The following is a 12,133-nucleotide window of genomic DNA, read 5'->3' on the forward strand; positions in this document are numbered from 1 at the left end:
GTTATTGTGTTGTACTGTTCTGCTCCAAAGCCCTACGTAGTCTGGGGGTGTAGACTGTTTACGCTTGGATGGATAAGAGGCATCCTTTCCTTGTTTGGTTCGGAGGAACCCTCACTCACTCGCCTCACATATAGGAAACCAGCTGATCATCAGGGTGGTTTACACAGAGTTCAGCTGATTAGCCACCCACCCACTCCACCCACACTCACATAGTGACCACATTTACTACTCACATTCTCGGGAATGGGCTTAGCTTTAAGTTTTTAAAAATGAGTCACTCAACATGCCACTTCTCTATGGTAGACAGACAGTCAGTGGTGTGTGTGTTTAGGATCTCTGTGGCTCAGGATCAGTTAGAGCCCCAAGTCTGGACAGAGAGCATAGGAGAGAGCGAGAGACTCTGCATTATGTTTGGCAGTCCTCCTGTCTGCCAGAAATGTTAACATCCTCTCATTGCCAGTAAGTGCCTGGGAATGCTTGCCTCGCTGTTTGAGGGGCCACTGTTATGCCTGTCGCTACGGGGGCGGGATAGTCGTCGACAAGAGAGAATGGCGAGGGGGAATGCCCGGCCAGCTAGTTTGGGAGTGAACAGAGTGTGTGTGTGGGCGTGAGAGGGTCTCGACAACGTGGGCGAGAGTGTGTGTGGGTGTAGGGTAGCGGCATGTTAGCAATCCGCTGATCATAAGACCACTTGATATGAGTCAGTGCTGCACACCTGAGAACGCCTCCGCCGGCTCTTACGGGAAACCCTACTATCCTGGGTCAGATATAACCACTTATCAAACTTGATCACACAGTGCACACTGCCCAGCAAAGCCTTCTATTAATATGAACCATCTCCACAAATAAGAGGGAAAACTTGATTCATTGCAACAGCATTTGCTGTTCTGGGCATATAGGGCAGGCACACTATGTAGACAGTTCAATGCCACTCCCCACACAGTTATAGTGTTGAGTGGAAACTACCAGAGGATTGTCCTGATGCCACAGTTTCCGGTCCTGGCCTGTATGTGTTAGTTTTCCAATTGAGGTCGGTTTAGTTAGACATCACTTTAATTGCTCAGAGTGCAAATGTGTTAATTGAGAACTGCCTGCAAACTTTGTCAGAAAGTCACATGAACAGTCGGTAGACTGTCTAGGACAGAGCACCTTGCACCTTAGCTAGTAACACAGTGGGATATATTCTGTACCCAGCCACACAAGGTTTCAACTACAGTAGCATCCTAGTCATATCTCGTCTTCATCGATTACCTCAGCTCGAACCCTAATCACCCTCCCATCTCCAGGTGCTGAACCAGACGGAGGACCACAGACAGCGGGTGCTGCAGGCTGCAGCCAAGACCGTCAGGGTGTGGTTCATCAAGGTGAGGAAGATGAAGGCCATCTACCACACCCTGAACCTGTGCAACATCGATGTCACCCAGAAGTGTCTGATCGCCGAGGTGTGGTGCCCCGTATCAGACATGGACTCAATCCAGTTCGCCCTGCGCAGAGGCACGGTGAGTTGAGTGGACACCCGTCTAGACTAGAGGCATGGGGAGGTACATGATATCCTACATTAAGTTTTTAATTGCATCCCAAATGGTGCCCTATTACCTTTTAGAGTCCATAGGGCTCTGGTCGAAAATAGTGTGAATGGGTGTCATTTGGGATGCATCCTTAGGGATTATACATGCCATATCTATTTAATGGGAACATTTCTATAATACTCTTTAGGTCAAGTTCATTGATCTCCTGAGAGGTCTCCTGAGTGGCGCAGTAGGTCTCCTGAGTGGCGCAGTGGTCTAAGGCACTGCATCGCAGTGCTAACTGTGCCACTAGAGATCCTGGTTCGAATCCAGGCTCTGTCGCAGCCGGCCGCGACCCGGAGACTCATGGGCGGCGCACAATTGGCCCAGCGTCGTCCAGGGTAGGGGAGGGAATGGCCGGCAGGGATGTAGCTCAGTTGATAGAGCATGGCGTTTGCAACGCCAGGGTTGTGGGTTCAATTCCCACGGGGGGCCAGTATAAAAAAAATATGTATTCACTAACTGTAAGTCGCTCTGGATAAGAGCGTCTGCTAAATGACTAAAATGTAAATGTAAGAACCAGTGAGCCTCGTAGTCACCTCTTAACCCAGCTGTGAGGTCATTATGTCACGCTACAGTCGCTTTGGATAAAAGCGTCTGCTAAATGGCATATTATTATTATTATTATTATTATTATTATTATGCCTAGACTCTGCTAGGGCGTTAAGACGTAACAGATCCAGACTGAGACACAGTGCTAACAGGGGGAGGTGAGGCACTGCGTGAGTGCTGGATATGTGCGGTTTTTACAGCTATCAGGAGGCCAGATTCCAGCGGTATCAGGACGTCATGTTGTGGTACACCAGGGAGGTCGGGCGTTAGAGGGGTGGTTGGAATGGAGCGGATTCAAACAATTATGAGGGGCTTGGAAGGAATTAATGTCTTCTCTTTTTTTTTTTACCTTGGTCTGTTCCTCTCTCTCTCTCTCTCTGTCTCTCTCTCTCTCGCGCTGTCTCTCTGTCTCTCTCTCTCTCTGTCTCTCTCTCTCTGTCTCTGTCTCTCGCGCTCTCTCTCTCTGTCTCTCTGTCTCTCTCTCAATTCAATTCAATTTCAATTTAAGGGCTTTATTGGCATGGGAAACGTGTGTTAACATTGCCAAAGCAAGGGAAATAGATAGTAAACAAAAGTGAAATAAACAATAAATATTAACAGTAAACATTACACTCAGAAGTTTCAAAAGAATAAAGACATTTCAAATGTCATATTATGTATATCTACAGTGTTGTAACAATGTGCAAATAGTTAAAGTACAAATGGGAAAATAAATAAACATAAATATGGGTTGTATTTACAATGGTGTTTGTTCTTCACTGGTTGCCCTTTTCTTGTGGCAACAGGTCACACATCTTGCAGCTGTGATGGCACACTGTGGTTTTTCACCCAGTAGATAAGGGAGATTATCAAAATCTGTCTCTCTGTCTCTCTCTCTCTCGCGCTCTCTCTCTCGCGCTCTCTCTCTCGCGCTCTCTCTCTCTCGCGCTCTCTCTCTCTCGCGCTCTCTCTCTCTCGCGCTCTCTCTGTCTCGCGCTCTCTCTGTCTCGCGCTCTGTCTCTCTCTCTCTCTCTCTCTCTCTCTCTCTCTCTCTCTCTCTCTCTCTCTCTCTCTCTCCCTCCCCCAGAGGGAGGCTTGCACAGACGTAGGAACACGCACATGTCGTCCTGTTCATGCCAGTAAGGGTTTAACCCAGTCACGCACAGCATTCACACTCCATGCTGCATTTACCCCACAAGTCTCGTTGAGAAACACAGGGACATACTGCCCATAATAATATAATATGCCATTTAGCAGTCTCTTTTATGAGCTACAGAGGACCACACAACGATTCTGCTTCTATCTCAGCCATCAAAACATCCCTTGGACAAGCTGTTGTCCTTCACTCACAGCAGGTGTGGGAGATCAGAAGATACCTGTAGCGTGATAGATTAATCTCCAAACCAGCTGTGGAAATGAATCAGTCATATTAATCTGATTTATTGAAGATGTTGCAGATCTGTGTGAGTGATGGAGGGATGGAAGGTCCAAGTGCCCAGTCTACAGACTAATGGGGAAAGCAGGAGGATTCCACTCATTCCTGAGTGCTGAGGAGATCCCAGGCCATCTGACATTCAGACTCCAGCTGGAACAACGCAACATCCCTTTATTAGACATTCATGGGACATTGAGCTAGCAGGGCAACTCCTGCTGTTCTCAATGCCTTGTAGGGCTGAATATCCTCGACTCCTTGTAGAAGTTAACTGAGTGGTGTTGTTGTGGTCCTCCTGACCGCATTTCTCTGACCGTTTTTCTGTCTTGGTCTCCAGGAGAAGAGCGGTTCCACCGTCCCCTCCATCCTCAACAGGATGCAGACCAAGCAGACCCCACCCACCTTCAACAAGACCAACAAGTTCACCTCGGGCTTCCAGAACATCGTAGATGCCTACGGTATCGGCAACTACCGCGAGATGAACCCAGGTAACCACGTCTGACACAATCAATCTCCTGTCTCTCTCCATCCTTCATTCCCCTTTTATAATTTAACTGCCTATTGTTCAGATAATGGGTATTGTTTAATGTACCTCACTAGGCAGCAGACTTTATTTTCTAGGGATCTCATAACTCACATAATGTCTATGTATCCAGCTGGCTAGATCACTGCGCCAAAGCAGATGATAAATGTTCACCCCCGGTGCCGAGTCTATTTCCCCCATTATCACCCCATCACTGTTGATCATGCTGTATTGTGTATCACTGGTACGTGTGTCAGTGTGAGCTTGGGTTGGTTCAGTCTCCCATTCCTCCATGTGTATGCTCATGAGTCCCTCCCTCCCTGTCCCCAGCCCCATACACAATCATCACCTTCCCCTTCCTATTCGCTGTCATGTTTGGGGACCTGGGCCATGGGGTGCTCATGACCTGCGCTGCCCTCTACCTGGTCCTGAGAGAGAGCCGCCTGGTCGCCCAGAAGAACGACAACGAGGTATGGCCGTCACTACCCCTGCCATCAGCCCACCAGCTCCATCTCTCACCCCCTATCCAGCCTCTAGCGCCATTACTTGGGACTAAATGGGGCTTGGTTACCTCTGCTTTAGACAGATTACAGTGGCTTGCGAAAGTATTCACCCCCTTTGGCATTTTTCCTATTTTGTTGCCTTACAACCTGGAATTAAAATGGATTTTAGGGGTGTTTGTATCATTTGATTTACATAACATGCCTCACTTTTTTTATTTTTTATTGTGAAACAAACAAGAAATAAGACAAAAAAACTGAACTTGAGTGTGCATAACTATTCACCCCACCAAAGTCAATATTTTGTAGAGCAACCTTTTGCATCAATTACAGCTGCAAGTGTCTTGGGGTATGTCTCTATAAGCTTGGCACATCTAGCCACTGGGATTTTTGCCCATTCTTCAAGGCAAAACTGCTCCAGCTCCTTCAAGTTGGATGGGTTCTGCTGGTGTACAGCAATCTAAGTCATACCAGTGGCGCAGCGGTCTAAGGCACTGCATCTCAGTGCTTGAGGCGTCACTACAGACCCCCTGGTTCGATACCAACCAGCTGTGATTGGGAGTCCCATAGTCGGCGCACAATTGGCCCAGCGTCGTCCGGGTTTCACCGGTATAGGCCGTCATTGTAAATAAGAATTTGTTCTTAACTGACTTGCCTAGTTAAATAAAAAATAAAATAAATACCACAGATTCTCAATTGGATTGAGGTCTGGGCTTTGACTAGGCCATTCCAAGACATTTAAATGTTTCCCCTTAAACCACTTGAGTGTTGCTTTAGCAGTATGCTTAGGGCCATTGTCCTGCTGGAAGATGAACCTCCGCCCCAGTCTCAAATCTCTGGAAGACTGAAACAGGTTTCCCTCAAGGATTTCCCTGTATTTAGTGCCACCAATCATTCCTTCAATTCTGACCAGTTTCCCAGTCCCTGCTGATGAAAAACATCCCCACAGCATGATTGGTGGCACTAAATACAGGGAAATCCTTGAGGGAAACCTGTTTCAGTCTTCCAGAGATTTGAGACTGGGGCGGAGGTTCATCTTCCAGCAGGACAATGGCCCTAAGCATGAGTGGCGCAGTGGTCTAAGGCACTGCATCGCAGTGCTAACTGTGCTACTAGAGATCCTGGTTCGAATCCAGGCTCTGTCGCAGCCGGCCGCGACCGGGAGACTCATGGGCGGCGCACAATTGGCCCAGCGTCGTCCAGGGTAGGGGAGGGAATGGCCGGCAGGGATGTAGCTCAGTTGATAGAGCATGGCGTTTGCAACGCCAGGGTTGTGGGTTCGTTTCCCATGGGGGGCCAGTATAAAAATAAAAAAAATGTATTCACTAACTGTAAGTCGCTCTGGATAAGAGCGTCTGCTAAATGACTAAAATGTAAAAATGTAAATGTAAATGATGCTGCCACCACCATGCTTCACTGTGGGGATGGTGTTCTCGGGGTGATGAGTGGTGTTGGGTTTGCGCCAGACATAGCGTTTTCCTTGATGGCCAAAGCTCAGTTTTAGTCTCATCTGACCAGAGTACCTTCTTCCATATATTTGGGGAGTCTCCCACATGCCTTTTGGCGAACACCAAACGTGTTTGCTCATTTTTTTCTTTAAGCAATGGCTTTTTTCTGGCCACTCTTCCGTAAAGCCCAGCTCTGTGGAGTGTATGGCTTAAAGTGGTCCTATGGACAGATACTCCAATCTCCGCTGTGGAGCTTTGCAGCTCCTTCAGTGTTATCTTTGGTCTCTTTGTTGCCTCTCTGATTAATGCCCTCCTTGCCTGGTCCGTGAGTTTTGGTGGGCGGCCCTCCCTTGGCAGGTTTGTTGTGGTGCCATATTCTTTCCATTTTTTAATAATGGATTTAATGGTGCTCCGTGGGATGTTCAAAGTTTTGGATATTTTTTTTATAACCCAACCCTGATCTGTACGTCTCCACAACTTTGTCCCTGACCTGTTTGGAGAGCTCCTTGGTCTTCATGGTGCTGCTTGCTTGTTGGTGCCCCTTGCTTAGTGGTGTTGCAGACTCTGGGGCCTTTCAGAACAGGTGTGTGTGTATATATATACTGAGATCATGTGAAACTTAGATTGCACACAGGTGGACTTTATTTAACTAATTATGTGACTTCTGAAGGTAATTGGTTGCACCAGATCTTATTTAGGGGCTTCATAGAAAGGGGTTGAATACATATGCACGCACCACTTTTCCGTTATTTATTTTTTAGAATTTTTTGAAACAAGTAATTTTTTTTATTTCACTTTACCAATTTGGACTATTTTGTGTATGTCCATTAAATGAAATCCAAATAAAAATCAATTTAAATTACAGGTTGTAATGCAACAAAATAGGAAAAACACCAAGGGGGATGAATCCTTTTGCAAGGCACTGTATCTCTACTATGGCCCCAACACTGTAGTGGCATCATGATGGGCAGTTTCAGTTTCAAGTTGATGCTTTTGAAGTGTGAATAAATAACCAAATCCTCTTTATGGCTAAAACAAAATGTAACTGAGACCAGAAACATGTGTCTTTTTGTCCTGAGATTCTAACAGTGTAACGTATCACTTCTGGTCTGTATGTGGATGTTCAACATGAGTGGAACATACAGATAGAAATATGCAATGTAGAACAAACATGCCTCTGACATGTAGAATAAGGAATCACGTTGGCTCTATTTGTGGATTTTCTGTCTACAATGTTCGTGTCACTTCCTGTCTGCGGGTGTAGATATTCAACATGGTGTTAGAATCAAACATTGTAATGTGTCACTTCCTGTCTGTGTGTAGATGTTCAGCATGGTGTTTGCTGGGCGCTACATCATCCTACTGATGGGCATCTTCTCGATCTACACCGGCATCATCTACAATGACTGCTTCTCCAAGTCCCTCAACCTGTTTGGCTCTGGCTGGAGCGTCAGGCCCATGTTCGACCCCCGCGCTAACAACCTCACCTGGTCGTAAGTATCCCTCTCTGCCTGGCTCATACTGTCTGTGGATTGGATTAGTTTACCTACTGTACCTTGTTGGCAGTGGCCTCTGTAAAGTGATGATTCATGCCATGTTTGACGTTCTCAGGTTTCAGACACTTGATGAAAACAAGGTTTTACAGTTGGACCCCGCAGTAAGAGGAGTCTTCAATGGACCTTACCCCATTGGCATTGATCCAGTGAGTACTCAGTCCCTGTGAAAACAATAAAGATGGATAGTGAGCTAAAAAGTGTTATTTTGATCAATGTAATAGGTTACATTTATATCATTATTCTGATTTCATTGTTTTAACTATGTTTGACTGTGTTCTTCAGATCTGGAACATCGCCACCAACAAGCTGACCTTCCTCAACTCCTTCAAGATGAAGATGTCAGTGATCCTGGGTGTCATCCACATGCTGTTTGGAGTGTCTCTCAGTCTCTTCAACCACCTGTGAGTCACGCTTAACCTACGTTGTTTCACCTCAGTTAAGTTAAAGCTACAGTCCTTGCATATAGAGCATTTGAAAGGGTTTACATTTCCTCAGCCTTATCCCTCTGCTGTCTACCAAAACAAGTGGTAGGGCTCTTTTCTTCTTCTTTTTAATCCCAGACTGTAACTTTAAGGAACCCTGACAGTTTATTTCCTGTCTGTATGTGACTCTTTTATCCAATGGTAAACATGTCTTGTTCTTTTCTGAAGGTATTTCAAGAAACCCCTGAACATCTACCTGGGCTTCATCCCTGAGATTGTGTTCATGGCCAGTCTGTTTGGGTACCTGGTCATCCTGGTCTTCTATAAGTGGGTGGCCTACGACGCTCGCACCTCCAGAAATGCTCCCAGTCTTCTCATTGCCTTCATCAACATGTTCCTGTTCAACTATAGCGACCCCACCAACCAACCCCTCTACAGAGGACAGGTGATCATTACATCCATCCATTCTTTCATCTGTCCATTTATTGAGCAAGCCATTTTATGGTGGGTTTATGTGTGAAGCCCCATACCCATCTAACATCCCTCTTTCTCGTGTCTTTCCCCTCCATAGATGGTTATTCAGACGTTGCTGGTGTTGATAGCCCTGGCGTGTGTTCCCTGTATGTTGATAGTGAAAACCCTGGTTATGCGGCGACAGCACCTCTGGCAGAAGAACTTGGTACTGTAATAACATCTGCCCTCCCACACACATTTTGTTCCATTGGGATCTAGAGTGTAGAGTTTGTGACCCCCAACAATAACCCCTGTCCTCCTCTTGTCTGTTCCTCCAGGGCACCCAGAACTTTGGGGGGATTCGGGTGGGGAACGGCCCCACGGAGGACGAGGCTGAGATCATCCAGCATGACCAGCTCTCCCAGCACTCAGAGAATGACGAGCATGAGGTGAGAAACCAGGATACCCCCACCCTCCACTCTGTTGGCCTAGCATATACGTGGCCAGAGTAGTCTATTATAATGTTGGCCCAAGACTTAATATCGGAATCCATTGGATACTGCTGTAGGCAATATGATCCAGACCTAGCCCAGATGGAATAACCTTGAATAATGAAGTAGTCAGCCACATATAGAAACCCAACCCATGGACTTTACGTTACCAAAGCTCTCATATTCCCTGCTTCACTAACAGCAGCATAGAATACGTATTCATTATAGAAGTGGGATCTGGTAGGAGCAAATGAAACTGACCACAAAGCTAATCCAGCAGCTCTTATTACTCAACATGTGCATTATTGTAATGCCTGAAAAGCAACTTTTTTTTAAATGTAGTTGAGTTTTCAGAGTAGTTTTAGAGTTGATTCAGTGTGACTGTTTATTGTCTGTGGGATTGTTCGGTGTTCTCTCCCTCACCTTTTCAGTAGTTTCTGATAAGCATGTGAAACAGTACAACTGGCTCCTGTGGCTCCTGTGAACCTCAAACCAGACAAGCCGTCAGTTTGTTGTGGTTTCTGTAGCTCTCATAACAAACCAACAGGAAGCAGTGATGGAGGTTTACAGACGGAGCTTGCTCTTTTATGGTTCCGGACACCCAGGACCTTTTGTTGATTTTATAGAGCAGCTTTCAAAGCGCTTTACACAGATTCCTCTCCTATAATTCTTGACCTTTTGAAGTGGAGAGGAATTTGATTTGATTGGAGGTTACTTTATTTAGCAATGTTAGACTCCACAGTCCATGTCACTATAAACTCTATGGCCTTGGACTAGAAGAGATCTCTACATAATTCAGTGGACAGGGCTGTGCTGAAACAAATATTTTAATTCTAGTATGTTGTATTAATTTCCAAGATGCTTTAGAGCCGTGTGATATCGCATGTTGATAATGCGAGCTCTGGCCCATTTACAAAAGGCATTCAATGAATGGATTGGAGTGGTTGCATGTATCACCATGCAATCCGCTTCAAGCAATTTATTAATTGCATAGTGTGTTTCCAGTTCACTGACCAAACTGCGTGTATGTTATGTGTGTTTGGAGTTGTGCAGCTCCTTCCTCTGGCCAGCAGGTGTTCAGGCAGGCAGGGTGCTAAGTAACTAACACAGTAAATATAGCATTTCTGTTTTAACATGGGGCAACTCATTTTAGCAGGCCACCTTTACAGAATTCCTGCGTATAAACTGCTCCACTCAACTGGTGAAATATCCAAATGATGCTTACCATGTTAATCCTCAACGATAACTTCATTAATTAATTTGTGTTAAATGGGGAAATACCATCTTCTTTGGTCTTAGATATGGTAAATAGCTATACTACCGTTAACTAGGTTTAAGCTTTAGTTAGCTTTGCCCTAACCAGCCCCCCTGAATGGCTGAGCAGGGTATAACCCAAACAGGCCAGTCCCACCTGCTGTCACTGTCAGAAGTGGGTCACCAACCCCATTGGTCACTACATTCCCCATCACTGTCTCCCCTAGCAACCACCGACACAAACACAACAACAATATGCCAAAGACCAAAGGCCTGTAGGAGATATATCTGGAAATGTCACAGTAGAATGTTGTCACAAAATACTAAGCATGCACAAATGCATGATTTTGGAGGAATGGCTATGCATCACCTAGATACCAGTGCCATAATGTTTTTATGCTGCCCCTTAAGAAACTTTGTCAGTAGTTTCGATCCAGTGACTAACCTTCTGAATATCATACACGTCCATTTCCTGTGTTCAATGTTGTTTTTTCCTGTTTCTCTCATCACTGTGTTTTGTTGTGTGTCCTGTCACTAACTAAAACCTAACCTGTTGTCAATTATTTTCAAGGCCCCCGAGGAGGAAGTGGTAAGCCAGCACTCATCCCCCCTCCCCTCACCCCAAGTGCATGTCTTGCTAGTCTGTCTCTGTCTCTGAGGCTCTGCTTGTGTGTGACAGTGTGTATCTCTGTCCTGTGTGTGTGTTCTGTCCCCTGAGGCTGTTGACTCTGGTGTCTGTGTGTTTTTGCTGTCTCTGGGTGTTCAAGGGATTCTTCTATCACACATCAGGAAACTGGGCCACACTCTTAGACTAGTAGTGCTCACTGTCTACCCCGATCCTAATTTGTCTGGTTCATGGGTCGTAATGAAGGAGCTTCTTGGGAAACTTCTGCTACAGAGATCTGACTAGTGGGTCAGGCTGGTGTTTCTGGAGCTGTTTTAATCTAGTGAATGTCTTCCTCAATGTGGTACCGTATAGCCATGAACTTAACTGTAGATGGAGGACCTCATTTGGACCGGAGTCTCCCGGTCCCTGTACTGTTGTGTCCCTGTCACCTAGGGGTTCATACCGGTGTGTGTTCTCTCTCCGTCCTCCAGTTTAACTTTGGGGACGTTGCTGTGCACCAGGCCATCCACACCATCGAGTATTGTCTGGGCTGCATCTCCAACACAGCTTCCTACCTACGCCTATGGGCTCTCAGCCTGGCACACGCACGTGAGTCACACACACACGCAGTACATTGCAAGTACATAAACCTCTCTCTCACGCTCTCCTCTCTCTCTCGCTCGCTCTCTGAGACATACTGTCGTCACCCTTTTTGGTTTCTCTTTGAAATGTTCCAATAAAACATCTGTTTTCTTCCTCTGTGTGATCCCACAGAGCTGTCAGAGGTGCTGTGGACCATGGTGATGCACATTGGCCTGTCCTCCAGGAGCTTTGGGGGTTTCGTTGCCCTGTCCATCATCTTCGGGGCCTTCGCCGTCCTCACTGTCTGCATCCTGCTCATCATGGAGGGCCTGTCTGCCTTCCTGCACGCACTGCGTCTGCATTGGTGAGAGACACACACTGCTCTCTCTTGCACATAGGCAACATAACATGTTTGTTCAGTCTGTACTGTGAGTCACTCATATATGCTCCCATGTAATCAGTTAACACTGATGAGTATGTATGAATAGAATCCTTGCTGCATTGCTCCGTGTCTGTATTAAGGATGTGTTGAAATCCTCGACGACCTGTTGGCTCCGACTCAAACTAAGGTTTCTAGAACCTTCTCTGCACTTAACAGCCACTGTAAGCTGTGGAGGGCTCCATCTTCTGCTAGTCTGGATTCCTCATTGACTTGGGTAAAGGAAGGAGCATGTCTTCAAGAGTTTCCTCTGTCAGGGGGCATGGTGGAGTGACACAACCCTGTAGTGCCCCCTGCTGGTATCTATGGTAACAGCTGTTTTAGCTC

At 46.2% G+C, this 12,133-nt stretch overlaps 1 protein-coding gene across 3 annotated transcripts in view; it reads left to right on the forward strand.

The window, feature by feature from the left end:
• The window catches only part of LOC121569577 (V-type proton ATPase 116 kDa subunit a1-like), a 28,356-nt gene that overhangs the window by 13,020 nt on the left and 3,203 nt on the right, over positions 1 to 12,133 (forward strand). For 2 of the 3 annotated variants that reach the window (XM_041880657.2, XM_041880658.2), the window contains exons 10-21: positions 1,287 to 1,499; positions 3,869 to 4,019; positions 4,385 to 4,524; positions 7,326 to 7,495; positions 7,614 to 7,704; positions 7,841 to 7,959; positions 8,209 to 8,425; positions 8,552 to 8,659; positions 8,772 to 8,882; positions 10,750 to 10,767; positions 11,277 to 11,394; positions 11,560 to 11,731. In XM_041880657.2, coding sequence (XP_041736591.1) covers positions 1,287 to 1,499; positions 3,869 to 4,019; positions 4,385 to 4,524; positions 7,326 to 7,495; positions 7,614 to 7,704; positions 7,841 to 7,959; positions 8,209 to 8,425; positions 8,552 to 8,659; positions 8,772 to 8,882; positions 10,750 to 10,767; positions 11,277 to 11,394; positions 11,560 to 11,731 — 1,628 coding nt within the window. The remainder of the gene's footprint in view (positions 1 to 1,286; positions 1,500 to 3,868; positions 4,020 to 4,384; positions 4,525 to 7,325; positions 7,496 to 7,613; positions 7,705 to 7,840; positions 7,960 to 8,208; positions 8,426 to 8,551; positions 8,660 to 8,771; positions 8,883 to 10,749; positions 10,768 to 11,276; positions 11,395 to 11,559; positions 11,732 to 12,133) is intronic. The other variant, XM_041880659.2, reaches the window with a different exon arrangement.

This window comes from Coregonus clupeaformis, chromosome 30 (assembly GCF_020615455.1).
Source record: "Coregonus clupeaformis isolate EN_2021a chromosome 30, ASM2061545v1, whole genome shotgun sequence".
Taxonomy (NCBI): domain Eukaryota; kingdom Metazoa; phylum Chordata; class Actinopteri; order Salmoniformes; family Salmonidae; genus Coregonus; species Coregonus clupeaformis.